Source organism: Phyllostomus hastatus, unplaced genomic scaffold (genome assembly GCF_019186645.2).
Source record: "Phyllostomus hastatus isolate PE091 unplaced genomic scaffold, TTU_PhHast_1.1 phas_contig_29, whole genome shotgun sequence".
In the NCBI taxonomy this organism is placed as follows: Eukaryota; Metazoa; Chordata; class Mammalia; order Chiroptera; family Phyllostomidae; genus Phyllostomus; species Phyllostomus hastatus.
The window spans coordinates 5,946,355-5,969,539 of NW_025333835.1; the positions used below are offsets into that span (position 1 = coordinate 5,946,355).

General features: G+C 38.0%; 1 protein-coding gene across 5 annotated transcripts in view; it reads left to right on the forward strand.

Annotated features, from left to right (window-relative positions):
• MTRF1 (mitochondrial translation release factor 1) overlaps positions 1-23,185 on the forward strand; it is a 53,105-nt gene that overhangs the window by 26,268 nt on the left and 3,652 nt on the right. For 4 of the 5 annotated variants that reach the window (XM_045839223.1, XM_045839224.1, XM_045839222.1 and 1 more), the window contains 3 exons: positions 3,893-3,937; positions 9,287-9,423; positions 13,264-13,362. In XM_045839223.1, the coding sequence (XP_045695179.1) occupies positions 3,893-3,937; positions 9,287-9,423; positions 13,264-13,362 (281 nt within the window). The remainder of the gene's footprint in view (positions 1-3,892; positions 3,938-9,286; positions 9,424-13,263; positions 13,363-23,185) is intronic. The other variant, XM_045839225.1, reaches the window with a different exon arrangement.

Sequence of the window (23,185 nt, forward strand, 5' to 3'; positions counted from 1 at the left end):
TTCCATTAGGCTCTGCTGTGTGAACACTGTTATTATTTATTTATTTTTAATGACTGAAACCAAAAAAAGATCTAAAACTGCAGCTTCTGGAAGAACTATTTGTTCTTGCCAGTCTTGAACTTCCCTTTGAACTTGATTTTGGCCTCCCATCGGGCCTTGCATTTCAGAGAAGAACTCTGAAGATGTCCTTGTTGACAGCAGTTTTGTCCAGAGAGATATCCCTGAGCGTACCTTGTGGGCATGAGTTGATTGTAGTTATAAACTTTCACAAAAGACTTGATCTTGGACCTCTTGGCAATTTTCTTCTTGCCCATGGAGGCTGTTACTTTGCGGGGATAGGTGGTCAATTCCAGCCACCAGAGCATGGCTGTAGGGCAGTCTGGTGCTTTACAGATACATTGATTCTCCCAATGAGCCTATGAGGTAGCAACTATGATTACTCATTTTACGATGAGGAAATGGAGATTAGAACACCCAGCCCAGGTCACATGGCTTAGAAGAAGCAAACAGGCCAGATTTAGGCGGGCTCCTCATCACTATATTTAGTTAGTATAACCAGCTACAACAGGAGATCATTCCTGGTACCTACCCTTGGCTCCAACAACCATCTGAGTGTAGTGTCTCTCTCTCTCTCCTCCTCCTCCTTTCTTCCCCTCTCTTTCCCTCTCCCCATCTCTCTCACCTCAGTCATCATATGTGTTCTCCATGATGACCACTTTGTGTCTGGAATAGCATCTGGCCAGGACCAGTAAACTTGCCCATTTTGACAGCAGTTGAACACATTTAGATACTGGTCATTTTGGTACACTGTGAGGTAATTTTACAGTCCTTAATGTGATTTTCAATATTTCTATCATTTTCCAAATTTTTAAAAAATGTATTTTATTGATTATGCTTTTATAGTTGTCCCAATTTTTCCCCTTTGCCCCCCTCTACCTGGTACCTGCATTCCCTCTAGCAATCCCCCCTTATTTATGTCCATGGGTCATGTATATAAGTTCTTTGGCTACTCTGTTGCCTACACTGTTCTTAACATCCCCCTGTCTATTTTGTACCTACCAATTTGAGCTTCTTAATCCCTGTACCTTTACCTCCATTTTGCCCTTTCCCTTCCCAGCTGATAACCATCCAAATGATCTCCATATCTGTGATTCTGTTTCTGTGCTGCTTGTTTGCCTAGTTTGTCATTTGGATTCAGTTATTGATAGTTGTGAATTTATTGCCATTTCATCATTTTGATCTTCTTTTTTTCTTATATAATTCCCTTTAGCATTTGATTTAATAATGGCTGGGTGATGATGAATTCCTTTAGTTTTACCTTGTGTGGAAAGCACTTTATCTGCTCTTCCTTCTAAATGAAAACTTTGCTGGATAGGGTAATCTTGGATGTAGGTCCTTGCTTTTCGTCCCTTTGAATACTTCTTGCCAGCCCCTTCTAGCCTGCAGAGTTTGTTTTGAGAAACCAGCTGACAGTCTAATGGGAACTCCTTTGTAGGTAACTGTCTGCTTTTCTCTTTCTGCTTTTAAGTTTCTCTCTTAATCTTTAACCTTTGGCATTTTAATTATGATGTGTCTTGGTGTAGTTCTTTTTGTGTTCATCTTCTTGGGACTCTGTGCTCCCTTGACTTCCTTCACCAAATTAGGGAAGTTTTCTTTCATTATTTTTTTCAATAACTTTTCAATATCTTGCTCTTCCTTTTCTCCTTCTGACATCCCTATGATTTAGATGTTAGAATGTTTAAAGATGTCATAGAAGTTTCTAAGCCTCTCCTCATTTTTTTGAATTCTTTTTTCAACCCTCTCCTGATTGAATGCTTTTTCCTTCTTTGTGTTCCAAATCATGGATTTGATCCTCGGCTTCATACACTCCACTGTTGGTTCCCTGTAGATTTTTCTTTATTTCAGTTAATGCAACCTTCATTTCTGCCTGGGTCTTTTTTATACTATTGAAGTACCCAGTGAGTTTCTGGAGCATCCTGATCACCAGTGTTTTGAACTCTGCTTCTGATAGGTTGCTTATCTCTACTTCATTTAGTTCTCTTTTTGGAGTTTTGTTCTGTTCTTTCATTTGGGCCATATTTCTTTGTCTCCTCAATTTGACAGCTTCCCTGTGTTCGTTTCTGTGTATTAGGTAGAGCTGCTTTGAATCTGTCTTAGTAGTGTGGCCTATTATAGAAAAGCACACCTATTAAGTTGTATGGGATAGGGCAACCTGTGTTACAGCTTTGTTGTTTTGTGTGGAGGAGGGCTTATTGTGGGCATAATACCTCTGCCTGGCCTCTAGAGTTTTGCCTGGGAGGAAGCCGTCTCCCTGCAATCACACTTCACTTTCTCCCCATATGCCCCTGGTACCCTTCCAGCTGTTGCCCTGTTGCTGAATCCCAGAGAGGGTGGGTCTGTGTGAGTCTTAATTCTGTTGTGTGCCCTTTAAGAGGAGTCTCGTAAGAATTCTGCAGTTTCTTCCACTGCCCCAACCCCCACTGTTTTTTACAGCTAGAATTTATGGGGTTTTATCTTCCTGGTGTGGAACTCTGGGCTGGGTGGTCTGGATTAGGGCTGGGATCCCTTGCTCCCAAGATATCCCTCCCATTTTTTATCTACCACATGTGGATGTGGGACCGCTTGTTCCTGTCTCCATGCCAGTCCGTGTCTCCAAGCCTTTCTGCACCTGTCTACATCTCTGTGTATCCAACCCTTCTACCTGTTGGATGAGTGTGGCTTCTTTAAATCCTTGGTTGTTGGACTTCCACACAGCTCGATTTTCTGACAATTCTGGGTGATATTTTATAGTCTAGTTTTATTTTGTGCTATAGTTGTACACGGAAGTAAGACATGTTTATTTACATCTCCATCTTGACTGGAAGTCTCATTTTTCATATTTTTAACTCATTTTAATTCATTTTTAAATGAATTTTAAAAGAAAAATCCATTTCTATATTACAAGTATATGGTTTTAAAAGTCTAATGGTGAAGTCCTATAACAAAAGACAGCAGCTCAGTGGACTGCTTCTTCTTCTCCCTCTTTCTTTCCTTGATCCTAAATTTCTGTTACTCAGACACAACCACTTTAAGCTCTTTTAACTATTTTTTCTGGTAATCATCTCAGTGTTTCTAAATAATAGTTAGATTTAATTAAGTAATTATAAGGTTATATATTGACTAATATAGTAGATGAGGGTTTTGGCTCTCTCATAATAAATATCTTCCTTTCCCCTTCCTAATAGGTTCGTATTTTGGAAAAATTAATTCTTTAATGTTTTTATATAAGGAGCAGGTAAATAGTGTTCCCTGCCGAGCCAAGTAATATACTGTAATTTTAATTCCTAAAGTTAATAATTACCTCGTTTTTTTATTTGCTTAGTTATTTTCTTTTTTGACCCTAAGTCTTCCTATAACTTCCAAAAGCTCTGTAAACTGAAATTAACCCAGTTTTCTTCAGGGCTAATGCTTTTTTTTTTTTTTTTTTGTACAAAAAATAGTTTGTTTATTTATTTATTTATTTACTTATTTATTTATTTTTAGAGAGAAGGGGAGGGAAGGTGAAAAAGAGGGAGAGAAACATTGATTGGTTGCCTCCCATATGGACCCCTACAGAGTACAAAACCCACAACCCAGGCATGTGCCTGACCAGGAATCAAACCTGCAACCCCTTCACTATGAGGGATGACACCCAACTGGGCCACACTTGTCAGGGCACAAGGCTAATGCTTTTGGTGACACCTCTAACAGACTACTCCATTGTCTTGCTCCAGTCTGGACAGGTTGCTCTCCTGGGCTGCAGAGGTTATTCTGGTCACCAACAGTCAGGGAATTCCCTTAATTTCTATTTTGTGTTGAGCCTCCTGTTTCTTGGATCCCATCTCATCTTTCTTGGTTTACTCCCCCATTTTAGAGAAGCTCATATTTAAGTTGTTTCCTGAGAAAAGATGCATGAGATGTAAGTATTTTCAGACTTTCTACCTCTGAATACTTTTATTCTCACCCTTCATTGATCATGAACACTTGTTGAAAATCATTTTCACTTGGAACATTTAAGTGTTTTATAATTCATTGTATTTGTTACTTTCAATTTGGAAACTCATGCCCTTTATTTTATTTTTGATTGGATTTATTGGGGTGACATTACTTGATAAAATTTTATAGGTTTCAGATGTACAATTCTGTCAGACATCATCGGTATATTGTGTTGTGTATTCACTACCCCAAGACAAGTCTCTTTCCATTACCATTTATCCCCCCTATGCCCTCTTCCACTTCCCCTGCAATCACTACACTGTTGTCTGTGTCCATGAGGTGGGTTGTTTGTTTTTTGTTTTTGTTTTTTTGCTTAGTCTCTTCACCTTTTTCACCCAGCCACACAACACCCCCTCCCTTCTGACAGCTGTCAGTCTATTCTCTATCTAGAGACTCATGTTCTTTAATTCTGAAAATTTTCTTCAGTAAATTTTTCTCACCATTTTTTGTCCTTCCCAGAATTTTTATTAGTCAGATATTAGACCTCTTAAATTTATTGTTTTATTTTCTTTTTTCTCTTACATCATGTATCACATTGTTTTAATTTTCTTTTTACTTTTATTCCCTGAATTGTCTCTTTTTTCTAGCACCCTTTTGTTATCTTGTTGATGCATTTTTCTTATTTTATTACCTAAGTGTGCAGGGTCTGGCACAAATAACACCCCTTTTTGTTATAAAACCTTTTATTACAAAATCATAAGCGTGTAATTCTGTAACATAACAATATCACACTCAAGCACACCATACCACATTTTAGGTGAAATGTTCAAATTAAAACTATAAATTATTACACCCATATTTTTACCCTACCAACCATACTCAAGCAAGCATTACTTCTGCCAGACTCTGTATTTATTTTAGTTTCCTTGAAGTTTTTTTCTGCTTCCTGCAGTGTCTCTGTTTCCTCTGAATTTATTTTTCTTGTTTGTTTCAGTATTACTTTCATTTTGGAAATGTCTAGGTATGCTTGACTGCCTGTACACTTTTAACAGTGAGGTTCTAAAAGCTTTGAGTGCGTGGGTGCCACTTATCCACTAGTAAGTTTTACTGCAGGGCAGTTAAGTGATTAATCAGCTTTTTTAAAATTAGGAACCACCAAATGCCAGTGTTTGTAGATCTTTTTCTTTTGGATAGTATCTTCTGAGAAGGATCATCCAGGGTAGAGCAGAGTAAGGTCAAGATTTCACTATTCAATAACAAACTTTTACTAATCTTGTTTTCAGTGCCATGCTTCATATTTGCCCTTCTTTGTATCTAGTCTCAAGTCTAGAACATTCCTTGTTTAATTATCTAGAGACTTTACCTCCTGCCTCCTACAGATTGAGAGAGGAGACTTGAATTTCTATTTCAAGACTGTTTTTAGTCCCCAAATCCTTATCTCCAACTTCTGAACTAACTGATTCCTCAATTCCTAAACCTTTCTGACACTCAGCAGGGCAAATAGGCTTGTTTCTGATCATCTCCATCAACAGGGAGCTAAGTTTTCACCTTTCTCCCCTCTGCTAAGCCATTTACTATTCTTCCATTTGCTTTTTCTCTGTATATATTGTGTTTGGAGAGGCAACCGATCAGTGCTATCTCTCTCTTTCTCCTTCCCTTCCCCTCCCTCTAAAAATAAATAAATCTTAAAAGACAGAAATGTGCAAATTATTGGATATTTGTGTTTTATTTTGTGAGATACTGTTCTATATTATAAGCAGTCTGGAACAGTAGTAATTAGCTTAAGATAAAATGAGAAAAAGTAGGATAAAAGGTGATAAAAATTCTGATGAAATGAGTCAGAATACCTTAAAACATATTAAAGGATTGTAAAACCACCCTGTGAAGCCATAAATTACTTAATTTACAAAAAGTGACTGTTATTTGTGTTGCCAAACTTACCTTGGGTCAAATTACTTTTTAGCCACTTAGATCTGGTTCTTGGATGTAAAACAGGCCTCAAGCCTTACCCTCAGGCCTTTCCTAGGCAAGGCATATCATGGCCTATTAACTCTTATGAATCCATATAGTTATGAGCAAGTGATTTATGAGTTGTCATCTTCCTACTTTGAAGTTTGACATGATTTCAGCACCTTCTACAAGGAAAACTCAGCCTTTCTGCTATTTCTTCCATCCCAAGACCCTTAGAGTGGGAACAGTGTTCTTGATAGAATTGAAAGTGAGAACTGTAGGTCATTCTTCCATTTCCTCCATGCACATGAACTCTGAAGAATCACATTTTTTCTAACCTACTGCTTCTATATAACTCCATTTTTATTTAACCTTTGATTGTGTATAACTTATGTCATCTAAGAACCCATCAATTGAAAAACAAATGACTATTTTATTCCTATGAAGAAATATAAAAAATACTGTTAATTGAACTATGCTGATGATTGTAAGATACAATTCAATTTCAAAGAAGTTAAAAAAATTATATGGTATTTTTCTCACTTATAATTGAAAATCTTTTAAATAATATATGTAGTTACACAGCAAATACATGTTAAATACCATTTGGTCCTATTACTACCTACAGTTTTGAAATCTCCTGTAGAGTACTGAAACAATACTGAGAAAACTTATTTTTTCTAAAAGCCCTTTTATAGTTTTTTAACCCCAGCACCTTATTTCAACAGGTCCTCTATTATTTAGCACACCTTTTCACCCCCCAAATCCTCTATTCTTGAGGGAGTACTTATGACTAAATACTCCCATATAAGAAAAGATAGGATCACAAGACTCTCTTAGGAATTACTGAGCTGCTAAGTAAGAGTGTTATGCTATGTAAGTTCTAGCCTGAGCTACTGGATAGGAATAGTGCAGGAGTCTAAGCAAAAATCAGTACAGGTCCGCTGACAAGGAGATGAATTTCAAAGAAATCTTATGACTGTCTAGCTGTCTTGAAATGGAAATTTTCATATTCTTTTAGGTGGTGAAAAAAGGATACCAGATTTAAGACAGTTCCAGGCAAATGCCTGGAAGATGGAAGCCAGTTGGTACTCCAGCTCAAACACGTGGCTGCAGTAAAGCAGTCAAGAAATAAGTTTAACCCTGGCAGGATGGCTCGGTTAGTTGGAGTGCCGTCCTGTGCACCAGAAGGTTGTGGGCTTAATTCTCAAATCAGGGCACATACCTAGGTTGTTGATTCCAGTTCCTGGGTGGGTGGGGTATGTACAAGAGGCAACTGATCAATGTTTATTTCTCACATCGATGTTTCTCTCTCTCTTTTTCTCACTCCCTTCCTCTTTTTCTGAAATCAATGAAGATACCCTCTGGTGAGGATTTTAAAAAACAAAGAAATAAATTTGAACTAAAAGATGTAAAACCTGGGTGTCCTCCTTAAAGTGTTAGTTGGTGTAGATTGTAGATTATTTAGGCAGGGCGAAAACATAAGGTCACTGACCCTTGTGGATCAGGGTCCTTCCATCCAGTGTCTCTCACACCAGTAAAACAATACAGAGTTCAGCAAAGCAGAACAGAAACTTTATTCTTTGATCAGGGAATGGAGGAGGGTGAGCTTGCATTCAGAAAGCACCTTTTCACTCTAATGAAATAATTGGGTAATTTTAAAGGATCAGGGAAAGACTAAGAAACAAATCAAGAGCCTCGAGAATCAAATTTCTCCAAGGAGGTACACATTCCATAGGAAAGGGAGCATATGTGCAGCTCCCCCCTTCCTTCTGCACACCACCCAGAATGTGCCTAGCAGAGCTTTCCTCCCACCTCCATGGTGATTTTAATATGTCAGTCATAGATCATCTAAAGTTCACTTATCTTTCATCATGATGGTATTTTCTAGCTTAAATTAATTTCTTAGTTGTGGTTCTTGAGTTCCTTATTTGGTTCCTACCTACAAGCTTAGCTCACTCTGATAAACCTGTGACTTTATAGTCAATATTTGACAGGAGGCAAAAACATACAATGGGCTAAAGATAGTTTATTCAATAAATAGTACTGGGAAAATTGGACAGATTCATGCAAAAAAATGAAATTAGACCCCCTTCTTACACTACACATAAGAATAAATTCAAAATGGATCAAAGACTTAATAGACTCAAAACCATAAAAACCCTAGAAGAAAACATAGGCAGTAAAATCTCAGATATTGCTTGTAGCAATGTTTTTTCTGATATATCTCCTCAGGCAAGGGAAACAAAAGGAATTATATCAAACTAAAAAGTTTTTCACAGCAAAAGAAACCATCAACAAAATGAAAAGACTACCTACTGTTTGGGAGAACATATTCTCCAATGATACATCTGATAAGGAGTTAATATCCAAAATTTATAAAGAACTCATAAAACTCCCCACCAAAAAACCAAACAGCCCTTTCTTGATTTCAGCCTGCTTTTGTCAGGGATTATGTTAGAGAATTAAGAGAAAACAAGAAGACAAGAAAGTCATTAGCAATTTCAGGATTTACAATTCAGGTGGCACAATCCCTTGGCAGTAGTTTGTAGAGTAGAATTTTATAGACATTTTTAAATTTCTAGCAAAATAGTTACTGCCTTATCAGTGCAGTGGGTCCTCTGATGTACCTGGGAGCAGAATTGCACACAGACCTTCCGACTGGTAGCTGCGAAGTTCAAAACAGCAGCCTAAAGTTTCAAGGTGTCACAATTCCGGGGCTTGATTTGGGCTCCACAATGGGCTGAACTCACCCATATTCAGAAGTTGGCAACCCGAAACATGACTAGATGTGTTGATTAGCTGGATTTAGAACTAAGACAACTGAGAAACATTCACTATAAACTTTTCCTTTGAAAGAGTTTGAGCAATTTTTTTTAATGGTTTCTATATATAAAGTCATTTTTAAAACATAACTCTGCATTTGTGATTTAAAGTGGAAAAGCTGACTACTCAAGTAGGACAGAGAATGGAGTACTACATTCGGGTGACAGTATTTTGTTCTTTGTTGAGCTACAAAAGTAGTATCTGGATGAGCTGTGCTGGAGAGGCAGAGTTCTGAGAATGAAAGTATATGTAACCACCATCAGATGCTACTGCTTTCAGTCTTCTCATGTGAAATATGTCATTTAGATATCAGAATCTAAATAGCTGTCTACCGCTGTTACCATCATAACCCAGGTGCAGTTTCTGAAGTATACTAAATCCAAAATGTATTTCATCCTTTGTTATCTTTTCCTGATTAACCTTTCCCCCTTTAAAATATTCCTCAAGTCTGTCTCTTTTTTCTTCCAGTTTTATTGAAGTATAACTGACATCTCACTACTACCTTAATTTGGTTTGTGGAGACTACAGTTTACCTCTGATCTCTGTTATTTTTTAGGGCTTGTAGTAGAATGCCAACAAGAACGATCACAGATAAAAAATAAAGAAATAGCTCTGCGTGTGTTGAGAGCTAGACTCTACCAGCAGATTATTGAAAAAGACAAGTGTCAACAACAAAGTGCTAGAAAACTGCAGGTAAGATTTGTTTGGTATAATAATTTAACCTTTGTACCAAAAGTCGTGTTATATAGAACATGTAGTATTTGTTTTTGATTGAATGGATGTGTAGTAAAGCATAGGGAAACATGCTTATTTATAAATGAGCAGTATTTTAAATGCATTTGGACTGACAGATTATGACTAAAATTGGACATGCCAGTTTGTGAATGAGTAGAGGGCATATGCATAAACTAAAAATTATTTCCTAGTTGTTTCTCTCCAGTGTTTATATCATAGCTGTCTTGAGAGGAAATTAGTGTAAAAAATGAAATAATTCTCTGGAAATTAAGATTTTTTTTTAAAAAAACAAACAGAATTTTTTTTAAAACATATTTTTTCAAAGATTTTATTTATTTATAGAGAGGGAAGGGGGAGAGAGAGAGAGAGAAACATCAATGTGTGGTTGCTGGAGGTCATGGCCTGCAACCCAGGCATGTACCCTGACTGGGAATCAAACCTGCGACACTTTGGTTCGCAGCCCAAGCTCAATCCACTGAGCTACACCAGCCAGGGCAAGGAGATTTTTTAAAATCTAAAAAACCTATGCTTCATAACCCTCTGTGAGATAAAAAATAAATGACATTGCAAAAACTGCTAACAGTGATTGCTACTGATGGAGTCTAGGGCAAGGAGTAGAAGATTTATTTTTCATTATATACCATTTTGTACTTTTTGAATTTTGTACTGTATACAAAAACAGTATTATTTATTTAAATACACAGATAGGTTGTAAGCACAATGAATAGATGTAATTGTTTTAGGTAAACAAAGTGTTTTATGATTTTAAAGCCTAAAAAACATAGTTTGTATTTGAGACACATTAGAAGAGAAAGCGAAACCTAGAAATAACTGTGCTTTTTGTGTTATCTGCAGATTGGTGTGCAACGGTAAATTTGGAAGATTTTGTGGCTTTATAGAATAATCAGTTTCATAAAACTAAAGATTCTTTTTGCTTAGATGTCCTAGTCTTTTTATACGTTTTTCCTTCTGATTTCCCTTATCCACATTCTAATCTGAAAGTAGTTAAAAGCAACAGGATAAATAATATGTTACTTGTCTATTGTGGTAATCCCAGATTGTGGCACAGCATCAGTGTATACATTTACAGATAAGAAAGCTCATTTACGAACCATTACTTCTTGGCAAATGAGCAGTAATATAAACATTGTGAAATCTGCCACATTCGAGTTAATAAAAGACATTGGATTTACTTGCCATTTGCTGTTTTGGCAGTAAAAGTTTCACATATTAATTTTTTAAAGATGTTATTTATTTATTTTTAGAGAGAAGGGAAGGGAGGGAGAAACAGAGGGAGACTTAGAGGGAGCCATCAGTGTGAGAGACAAACATGGATCAGTTGCTTCTCATCACGTGCCATCTGGGGATCAAACCCACAACCCAGGCATGTGCTCTGATTGAGAATTGAATCAGTGACCTTTTGCTTTGTGGGCTGACATTCAACCAACTGAGCCACACCAGCCCGAGCTCACATACTAATTTTTAAAATAAGTATTTAAGATTGGCCCTACAAGAATTGTATGTGTATATCGTTTTTAGTTGTCCAGTTTGAAAGGCCAGAAGAGACCTCCATGCTTCCCAATTAACTTGTCCATCTGTTTGAAATTTCTTAGTAGCTATATCTAATGCTTAGAAATTTTTCTTCAGCTAATATATACAGTAGCTTTTTAAAAAATATTTTATTGATTATGCTATTACAGTTGTCCCCTTTCCCCCCCTTTACTCCCCTCTACCCTGCACACCCCCTCCCACCCACTTGCCCCCCTTTAGTTCATGTCCATGTGTTATACTTATAAGTTTTTCAGCTTCTACATTTCTCATACTATTCTTACCCTCCCCCTATCTATTTTCAACCTACAATCTATGCTACTTATTCTCTGTACCTTTTCCCCCTCTCTCTTCCTCCCACTCCCCTGTTGCTAACCTTCCATGTGATCTCCATTTCTGTGGTTCTATATGGTAGCTTTTATATGGAAGGCATTATGCCAGGTTCTCAACCCTGGCTCCACTATTACCTACAGAGATTTGTAGATATCTAGGCCCCACACTCAGAGATTCTGATATAATTGGTCTAGGTGGGGCCCTGGGCATTGATACCATGCTTTGGGATAGTGGTTTCTAAACCTGCTGGTTCTAGAATGGATGGCCTAAGAAATATTTTTAAAATGCACAATCCCTGCTTTGCCTGGTGTGACTCAAGTTGGTTGGAATGTTGTCCCATACATTGAAAGATCACGGGTTTGATTCCCTGTCAGGGCAAATGCCTGGGTTGTAAATTCAATCCTTGGTCGGGGAGCCTGTAAGAGGAAACCAGTTGATGTTTCTCTCTTATATTGGTGTTTCTGTCTTTCTCTCCTCCTCCCCCTCTTTCTGAAAAAGGCAATTGAAAAAGTGTACTCAAGTGAAGATTTAAAAAAATATATTATATAACATAAATAAAACACACAATTCCTGATTCAATATATCTGGGCTTGGGCTGTGGAATCTTTAATTTTATAAGACTCTCCTGATGATCAGCCATATTTAGGAGTTTAGTTTCATATTATTTGCTTTAGAAAATAAGCTATAGAAACGTCTCTTTTTTATCTTAAAAGGTGACAGGGAGTGAGAGGGTATTGTGTGTATCATATATTGAGGTAAGAAGAATAAGAAGAATATAAATAGCCATAGCATAAGGCAGACTTTGGTGTACCATGAAGATTCCAAGGTGTGGAGTTTCAAAGGAGGCAAATAACATATTTCAGTTATTGGGATCAGGACTGGCAAAGATGGTGGGAGAGTATTAGCGAAGGGCATCCCTTGAGATAATTTAGCAAAGTTCACACACACATAATAATGATATGGTATAATAAATAGCATTATAGAGGTACACATCATTTTTAGAAATCACATTGGGAAAGTTGGCCACATTATGAAGTGCCTTGAAGTCTGAGTTGGGTTGTGTCTGCTTAGTAGATAAAGAACCAAAGAAGAGAATTGATCATAAAACTGTGCTTGAGGAAGACTAAGCAGGGCAACACAATGTAAGCAGAGAATTGGAAGATTAACCAGAAGATTTTATAGGAAGTAAAGAGCCCTTGACTGATAAATAGTAGAAATGGAAAGGGCAACATCTAAAAAGAACCCTGACTGGTATGGCTTAGTGGATTGAGGGCCATCCTGTGAACCAAAATTTGGCCGGTTTGATTCCCAGTCAGGGTACATGCCAGGGTTGTGGGCCAGGTATGTAGGGGCCCAGTAGGGGGTGCTCAAAAGACAACCACACATTGATATTTCTTTCTCTCTATCCCTCTCTTCTCCTCTCTATAAATAAATAAATAACTTTTTTAAAGACATACTTAAAAAAAGATGTAATAAGAGATCCTTGAAACCATTGGAAATGGGCAAGTAGAGAATGGGATTAGTTTAAGGTGATTTTCAGTGTCTGTATCAAAGCTTGGCAGATAGTAAGATCTCATGAAATGTTTGTTAAATTGCAGGATGTCAGAGTTTTCTACTTGGATCAAAGGGAACATTGTGGTGTCATTTATAGAAACTAAGAGGAAGAACTAAGTGGAGTAGAAAGATAATTGGTTTTATATAATTGGAGTGTGAAGTACCAAAGAGATGTAAATTCTTATTCCGTAACTAAGCTTTAAAACTTAAGTTCTGTCCATTCTTGCTCTTTTCCACTTTGTATATATAACTTTAGAAAACATTTAACCTGTTGAAATACAAAAGTAATTTACAAGGTTTTTTTTTCATTGTAAAAAGGTAATTATAAATTTAAAATATGAATTGCTTTTCATTATGGCACAGGTGGGAACAAGAGCCCAGTCAGAGAGAATTCGGACATATAATTTCACCCAGGATAGAGTCACTGACCACAGGATAGCATATGAAGTTCGTGATATTAAGGTAATATCATTGAGTATGCTTTATGTAACTTTCAACTTTTGAAGAAAGTATAGTGAAATTGTAGAGTAATGTCTAAAAACTCAGCAAATAATTTAAAGTCATTAAGCCAGTTAGTACCATAAAATTTGCAAACGTTTTTATTTGGTGGTAAGAAACATGGTCTTTATGTCAGTTTGGAACAGCTGTCTTGTAAATTCTAATTTCTTTGTTGTGCAGTGACAGTATATTAACATATTTTAAATATAGCCATGTGCCACTTGGTTATATAACATATATCCCTATAACAGGGATATATGCTGACAAATGCATCATTGACGTGGACCTGGCCTGTGGGGTCCGCAACATTGTGGATGAGACACAACAAATTCACACGGACTTCTAAGTCCTATGGAGGAAAAGGGATGGCGCAGCTTCTCTCTCAAGAGGAGAAAAAGCCTTGGCCCTTGCCTTGACAAGCTTTTATGGCTTTTCTGGGCACATTATTTGATGGTCCTAATTTACTATGTACAGATTCGCTTTAGGTGGTTACCTTTTACAGAAAACAAAGAGGATGCTGCTAATCACATCACAAAAGAAGGATATTTGTAAATGAAAAGGGAAAAGCGGTTGAATTGGTTACACTCACCCTTGGAAGGTTTAGCATAGATTTTAGGAAGTTACTTTAAAGATATGCAGTAAATGTTTGCTGCCTCAATTCAGGGTGAGGGAGTTTTAACAAAAAGCAAGTCTCAAAGTGGCCTAGGTACAATGTAGGCCTGATTCCCCACGGGAGAACCTGACTATGGTGTGGGTCCTGTCTGGGCACTCGCCACGCAGAATGGTCTTCTCTACATCATTATGCAATTTCATCATTGTGAAAACATCATAGAAAGCACTTATACAAACCTAGATAGTATAGCCTGCTATACACCTAGTTATATGGTGTAACCTATTGCTCCTGGGCTATAAGCCTGTTCAGCATGTTACTGTACAAAACAACATGAGATTAAATCAAACACAAAAGAAAATGCCGCAATCAAGAGACACGGTAAACACCAGATGTATGATGCTGCTGCCAGAGTAACAGGGCCTACTGTTTTACACCTGACATTTTTTTAATAAGTAGAAAGAGTACATTCTAAAATAATAAAAATATATAGTATAGTAAATACATAAACCAGTAAAATGGTTTATCATTGTTATCAAGCTTTAGGTACTGCACAAAATTGTATGTGCTACTGTTATAAGATGGTCAGTGCAGTAAGTTTGTTGGTTGGTTGGTTTGTTTAAAGGAGCATCACCACAAACGTAATTCTTTTATTTTTTTCCTTTTTATTGAATTTATTGGGGTCACTGATTAGCAAAATTATACACCTTTCATAATTCTACAGCAGATTATCTGTACACTGTATTGTGTGTTCACCACACCAAGTCAAGTTTCATCATCATTCATCCCCACTGTACTCTTGTCTACCTCCCCCACTCCCCTCTCACTCTGGCAGTCATCACACTGTTGACTGTGTCCATGAGTTTTTTCTATTTTTTTCTTTTTTGCTCAATCCCTGCACCTCCCCTAGCACCCTACCCCACACAACTGTGAGCCTATTCTCTATGAGTCTGTCTCTATGTTTCTTGTTAGTTTATTTTGTTCCCACATGAGTGAAATCATATGGTACTTGTCTTTCTATTACTGGCTTATTAAACATATGAGTAATTCATTGTGCTCTGAGCTTACAAGGACCTCGGTATTACAATGTCAATGATGAGGAATTTTCAACTACATTACCATCTTATAGGACCACTGTTGAATATGTAATTCTCTGTTGACTAAAAGGATGCCATGCAGCACTTGACTGTATACATATATACATGTGTATCAGTTTTCTATTGCTGCATAACAAACTACCACAAATTTAGTGGCTTATATTAATTCTTATTTATTATCTTACTGTTACTGTAGTTCAGAAATCTGGGCATGACACCGCTGAGTTCACTGCTCCACACTGCTGACAAGGCTGAAATCAAGGTGTTGGCCAGGCTGCATGCCTTTCTAGAGCTTCAAGCAAGCCCTCTTGCAAACTCATGTGCTTGTTTGTAGAATTCCATTTCCTTAAGCTGTAGGACGGAGACCCCCATTTTCTTCCTGGCCATCAGATGGGCAGTGCTGCTCTCAGCTCTTAAAGACCCATGTAGTTGCTTGCAACATGGCCCCTTCCATATGTGCTCTCCCATTTGAATCTCTTGAAGAAATGCACCGAGACTTTTTAAGGGCTCATATGTTTAGGTTAGGCCCACCTGAATAATTCCTTTTTAACTTAAAGTCAACTTAATCACTGGAGTGATATCCCTCCATATTCACAATTTCTGCCTGCCCTTAAGGGAGGGAGTTATGCAAGGTGTGTGCACTAGGGGGGCATCTTATTTTCCTGGATACCACAATTAGTTTGAGGTGTTAACAGTTGTGCATATGGGGAAAAGACCGTGTCATTTTGGTTTGAATATTAACCTAACTAAATCCCATCTAGCCAGGACCACTGACATTCATACATTAATGATGAAGTACAGAATTTCCCTTTTGCTTCCACTGATCAGGGAAGTGAACTAGTTCCCATATAGGACTATGTGGAAAAAGCAGGAGACAGAAGGTTTTTATCCTTTTCCTGGGTGCCATGTGATACCTATGGCTTTTTTCACTTGATTCTGCTTCATTTTATACTCAGAGTCCTAATTTCACAAAGGAAATGTCCACATTTTTAATATTTAGAAATTTCTATATGTCTTATGACATTTCCTCTGTTTTTTCAGCAATTTAAGGCTGTCTTGCATAGGAACATAATTGCCTTGTTGAAAAGGAGAAAATATTTGCTAACTTCCCTTTCCTCAGGAAACACAGTTAAAACCAAACACATTTGGTCATATTGTTCTAATTACACCAAGATCTTTCAGTTATTTTCCTAGTAGTGGTGATGATTTTCTGTGAGACAGTGATATTTTTTTAGAAGGGCAAATAGGTGCTCAATATAATCAGTTATAAAACAGTCAGTTATAAAATATCTGACTTTTGGCTTAAATAGTAATGTGTTACTACTAACCAAATAAGCATGTCATACTCAGAAATTATAAGGAAAATCATATTGGTATGCTCTAATAATCACTAACCACCTTACTGGAAAAAAAGACATTCCATATTAGTGAAAGGAACAAGTTTGAAAGTGGCATTAAAAATGTTGTAGTGTCCTGACTGGTGAGGCTTGGGTGAGCATTGCCCCGCAAAGCAAAAGGTTGCTGGTTCAATTCCTGATCAAGGCACATGTCTGGGCTGCAGTCCTGGTTCCCAGTTCGGGCATGTGGGAGAGGCAACCGCTCAATGTTTCTCTCCCTTTCTTTCTCCATCCCTTCCCCTCTCTTTAAAAATAAATAGTAAATGAAATCTTTTTTTAAATGTTGTAGTAAAACATTAAAATCTGCATGCAGGGCAGTAAAAACACTAGTTTAGGAATTGAATAATAGTTCAGTAACTGAGTAGTTGTAGAAAAGGCAAGAAAGCCCTGGCTAGTGTGGCTCAGTGGATTGAGCACAGGACTGGGACCTGAAAGGCCACTGGTTTGATCCTCAGCCAGGGCACATGCCTGGGTTGCAGGCCAGGTTCCCAGTTGGGGGTGTGAGAGAGGCAACTGATTGATGTCTTTCTCACACATTGATGTTTCTCTTGCTCTTTTTCTCCCTCCATTCCCTTTCTAAAAAAGTAAATAAATAAAATCTTTAAAATTAAAAAAAAATTTAAAAATTTCCTTTAGAAAAAGGCAAAAAGAAGTTAGGTGCTTTAACCCCAGGGCAACTTCTGTAAGAATGGAAGAAGGAAAGAGGAAATAAACTGGATGTCTGAGGGGCTCTGCATCTCTCATGATTCTAGATGCTGACCTTCTCCCTACTTCTCCCACAGTTCTTGATGGAAGTGCTCTGTTCTCATGTGAGCATGCTCCTGACCCAGGGCAATGCTTGATTTGTTTGGGAGGATTTCCAAACAAGCCCCAGCCAATAAGTTCTTTCCTTGGATTTTTTTTTTTTTTAGATTTATTTTTTTAAGTCAACAATTGTCATTATATTATGAAAGACAAACTATGTTGACTTGTTGAATTCTATTTTACTTTTTTTTAAAGATTTTATTTACTTATTTTTAGAGAGGGAAGGGAGAGAGAGAGAGAGAAACATCAATGTGCGGTTGCTGGGGGTTATGGCCTGCAACCCAGGCATGTACCCTGGCTGGGAATCGAACCTGGGACACTTTGGTTCCCAGCCCGCGCTCAATCCACTGAGCTACACCAGCCAGGGCCTTTCCTTGGATTTTTAAACTGAAAACACAGAGGATCATCCTCTCCCTTGATGGCTAAAGGTGAAATACATAAAAGTTTACAAGAGGTTAGAAGCTACCTTTCCAGCCATGGGAAGAAAGCAGTCTGCAGCAAGAGAAGAATGAAGCTGATATATTGAAAGGAGCAAAAATGAAAACTGAATGAAAAGTATCCTAGTGATATCAATCCTCATATTCATTTATTCCCGAGACCCAGCTTCATTGCCAAGGTGATGGCAACAGCCCTATACATTCTTATCCTCAGGGTCTGTATGGTCACCCTGTATTCTTATGAATTCTCTTATGGGTATTATTATTTTTATTTATCTAGATAATAAGCACAGACTACCATGTAATATATAGTTTTGTATTTTTATTGTTTTCTCAAAATCCTTGTGTAGATTTCTTAGCATCAGCTTATCTCCTGCCCTTTATTCTATTTACATTGGAAATTTCCCCTTGCCCTGGGCTTTAAATGTACAGTTGACCTTTCCCAATGCAGGGGTTGGAAGGCTGACTCCTCCCACCCTGTGGAGTTGAAAATCCATGTTTAAATTTTGTTTGATTCCCCCAAAACTTTACTAACAGCCTACTGTTGACCAGAAGCCTTACCGATAACATAATAATACATCAATTGAGTAACATATAATTAAGTAGATTAACACATAATATATCACATATATTCTATACCATGTTCTTATAATAATGTAAGCTAGAGAAAAGTGCTATTAAGAAAATCATAAGGTTCATCTGTGATGTTCTTTTTTCAAATTGTAGCAAATATAAAAAAATTGCCAATATAGGTATCGAAAAAAAAATCTGTGTATTATGGACCCATGCAGTTTAAACACATGTAGTTCAACACTCAACTGTACTTTGTTTCCAGTTTGAAAAACTGGAAAAAGAATGAGTATGTACTTTCTTCATACTTGTTCTTCTTATCTCTATTGGAAAAATACTAGTCACTTTTTAAGATCTGATTCAAATTTTTTCTTTCCTGAACACTTTCCTGATGTCACCTTCTTTTCAAAATTGATGGCTCCCTTAAAACACTTTCTTCTTTACTTTTAAGTTTCTTGCATTGTATTATGATACTATGTGTTGCCTACCTCCCCCACTAAGTTATGAGCTGTTAAAAAGTAGGACCTATAACTCCTTCATTTTTTATCTTTTGCACTCAAGTTAATCCAATTGAACCGTGGATGTGATTATTAGTAAGAGATAATCTGTTGCATAATTTCCAAATGATGATGTCACCTTGGCAATACTATGAGCTTCAGGAACATTAATTTTACAGGAAATTTTCATATATGCTCAAAATGATATAAATCTTATTTTTAAAATTTCATTTTAGTACTTTTACTTTCTAAGTTTAAGTAAAACTTTAAGTTTTACTATATGCTGGTGTTTTGTGGAATACAAAGATAGTAAGGCATATCTTCTCCCCTATAGTTTAACTTGAGAAATAACTTAAGTGTGTATGCTTAACTTAAAACTCAACTTTAAGTAGACTTCCGGCAAGATGAAGGCATAGGTGGACACACTGTATCTCCATGCACAACCAAGATTGGAACAACAACAATTTGGAGGCAGAACAACACCCAGAACTGATAGAGAATTTATCTGAATGGAAGTTGGTCAGCCAAGAAGTTAAAGTAGACCCGTTCATCCAGACCAGTAGGGGGGGCGGAGAGGAGCAGCCGGGTGGCACGGAGAACAGGGAGAACTGGGCACATAGGCAACCAGGAGCGCATAAGGCATCTGGGGCATGCAAGATCGCAGCGGGTGGACCCTGAGTACGCAAGCGGCAGCTGGTGGACCCAGTGAGGCGGCGATTGTGGACCAGGGCAGAGCGCACAACCCAGGATCCCAGAGAAGGGACTGAGGTCCTAGAAGAACGGAGCTACCGCCATTGTTCCCTCTCCCCCACAACTTTACTAACTTTGTACGGTGGGGGCGACCCTGCCCCCACATACAACCTCACAATCTAGTGACTGGGGTGCCCAGCCCTGGTGAACACCTAAGGCTCCGCCCCTCACCGTAACAGGAGCGACCAGGCCAAAAAGAAAAAAAAGAGAGAGAGACACGTCTCAAACAGAAGAACAGATCAATGCCCAGGACTCATCCTTTTGAGCGACCGAGAGATAGCCAGTCTATCAGATGCACAATTCAAAACACTGGTGATCAGAGAGCTCACAGAATTGGTTGATTTGGGGCTCAAATTAGATGAAAAAATGCAGGTTACCATAAAAGAGATGAAGGAAGATGCACGGAGAACTAATAGTGATGGGACGGAAACTGGGACTCAAAACAATAGAGTGGACTAGAAGGAAGAAAAAAACAACCAAACAGGAAAGAATGGAGAAATAAGAATTCAAAAAAACGAGGAGAAGCTTAGGAACCTCAAGGACATCTTTAAACGTTCCAACATCCGAATTATAGGAGTACCAGAAGGGGAAGAGAAAAAGCAACAGATTGAACACGTATTTGAACAAATAAGAAAGAACTTCCCCATTCTGGCAAAGGAAATAAACTTCCAGGAAATCCAGGAAGCTCAGAGATCCCCAAAGAAGTTGGACCCAAGAAGAAACACACCAAGGCACATCATAATTGCATTAGCCAAGGTAAAAATGAAGGAGAGAATCCTAGAAGCAGCAAGAGATAAGGGGACAGTCACCTACAAAGGAGTTCCCATCAGACTGTCAGCTGATTTCTCCAAAGAGACCTTACAGGCAAGAAGGGGCTGGAAAGAAATATTCCAAGTCATGAAAGACAAGGACCTACATCCCAGATTGCTCTATCCAGCAAAGCTTTCATTTAGAATGGAAGGGCAGATAAAGTGCTTCTCAGATAAGGTCAAGTTAAAGGAGTTCATCATCACCAAGCCCTTATTTTATGAAATGTTAAAGGGACTTATCTAAGAAAAGAAGATAAAAAAGAAAACATGTATAGTAAAAGGACAGCAAACTCACAATTATTAACAACCACACCTAAAGCAAAACCAAAAGAAACTAAGCAAACAACTAGAACAGGAACAGAACCACAAAAATAGAGATCACATTGAGGATTAGCAACAGGGGAGTGGGACGAGGAGAGAGGGAGAAAAGGTACAGAGAATAAGTAGCATAGATTGTAGGTAGGAAATAGACGGGGAGGGTAAGAATAGTATGAGAAATGTAGAAGCTAAAGAACTTATAAGTATGACACATGGACATGAACTAAAGGGGGGGAAGTGGGTGGGAGAGGGTGTGCAGGGTGGAGGGGAGTGAAAGGGGGGAAATGGGACAACTGTAATAGCATAATCAATAAAATATATTTAAAAAATAAAATAAAATTAAACTTTAAGACCTTTCAAGAAAGACTAAATATAAGATTAGTTCCTGCCAACATCAAAACTTTAGATGTTCTATATTCCAGATGCCGACATTAGAGTATTTTCATTAAGCCAGGGTGTAAATTTTGAGCATTTCTAAAATATGAGAATTTTCTAATTTACTAATCCCAACAACTTTATTCCACCAAACTTCCATAACACAGGAAAGGTACTTGAAGTCGTCATTTTAGTTATTTCTCACAAAGGAACTTTATGGAGGACTATAGGGAAGTCTAACTGAAACAGTTTTCATTCAGTGGAATTACTTGTAGAGTAACAGAAGAGAAAAAAAATACATTGTTTTTATTTTGAATTTTTGAAGCACATGTTTAAAGACAAGTTCAATATGCACCCTGTATCTAGATGCAACAGTTAACATTATGCTATTTGCCTTCTCTTCCTCCTCCACCTGCTTTTGCTCTCCATATATATACCTGTGTTGCTATTGAATCATTTGAAAACAGGTTGTAGACTTCAAGACCCTTGTCCCTTAAACAATCCAGCATAAATATTTTTTCTGTTATACGGGTTTCTTAGGTTTTAATGCTGTATTTCCAATTTAAGGGAAAAAATTATCATAAACCACTTATGGATTAAGTAATTTAAATTTGGAGGGTTGGCATGAGAAGTGTGATCTGAAATGTTCTGGGGAGGCTTTAGCTGAGCCAGGTCCAGAGGATTTGGCAAGGCAGAGAATGTCAAGGAGCAGTCTGCCCATTCGCCTGGCAGCTTAGTCTTTTTTCCCTTGTGAAATAATGTGATATTAATGAAAAGGGTGGAATTTTCAGGACAAGAATAAAAGGCCTTATTTTTTTTTTTTAGGTTACAAGAGGAGAAAGGATTCAGCAAACATAGCCTCCCTCTTTAAGATAATTTGAGAACTTAGAACTGTGTTGTCAGAAAAATCAACCAGTGAGGAATTTTAAAAGGAGGAAGGTGATAAGTTTCAAAAGTTGATTCAAATCTGTTTTGTTGTTTCCAGAGTTATTGGAAAAATCCAAATCCTTTTTATAGAAATGCTAATTTAAACAATTTAAGATAGAATATAATTCCATTTACTCTTTTGGATTCACTTATATAAAAAGCCATACCAGAATTATGTGGTATAGGACAAGTTCGCTTGTTCTCTTTATAAGCCTTTTTTAAAACCATCTATAAATTAATTTAAACATATTTCTTCATCCATTACTTAGGAACTTTATAACATCGTACAATTTAGTGATATAAGATTTATAAACTTCAAACTTCTGGCCAAGATGGAAGCATAGGTAGACACACTGTGCCTCCTGGCACAACCAAAATAAGGATAACAAAAATTTAGAAACAAAAAAACAACCAGTACTGACAGAAAATTGAACTGTATGGAAGTCTGACAACCAAGGAGTTAAAATAGACATGTTTATCCAGACGGGTAGGAGGGGTGGAGTCAGGTGGTGGAGCGGAGAGGGGTCAAGGCAAAACGGTGGCTGGCAGATCCTGGGAGAGGGGTGGCAATAGGTGGACCCAGCGAGGCAGCGGACTGTGGAGGGGCACGGTGCGCAAGGTGGCTGGCAGACCGGGTGGTCCCACATTTGCCCACAGATAAACTAGGCAAAACTGGGGAGTGAGACAGACTGTGCAACCCCAGGGCTCTAGCACGGGGAAGTAAAGCCTCAAAACACCAATTGAAAACACCTGTGGGGGTTGAGGTGCCGGGAGAGACTCCCAGCTTCGCAGGAGAGTTCATTGGAGAGAGCCACAGGGTCCTAGAATGTACACAAGCCCACCACATGGGAATCGGCACCAGAAGGGCCCAGTTTGCTTGGGGGAAGCAGAGGAAGTGACTGGAATCCTGCAGAGAGTGAAGCAAGCACCATTGTTCCCTGTCAACCCCTTCCCCACACACAGTGTCACAACACAGCAACTGGGTTGCCCCACCCTGGTGAATACCTAAGGCTCTGCCCCTCACTGCATAACAGGCAAGTCAAGACAAAAAGTGGCCTAAATGAAAGAACAGATCACAGCTTCAGACAAAAAAACCTAAGTGATGAAGAGATAGCCAACCTAACAGATGCACAGTTCAAAGCACTGGTGATCAGGAGGCTCACAGAATTGGTCGAATTTGGTCACAAATTAGATGA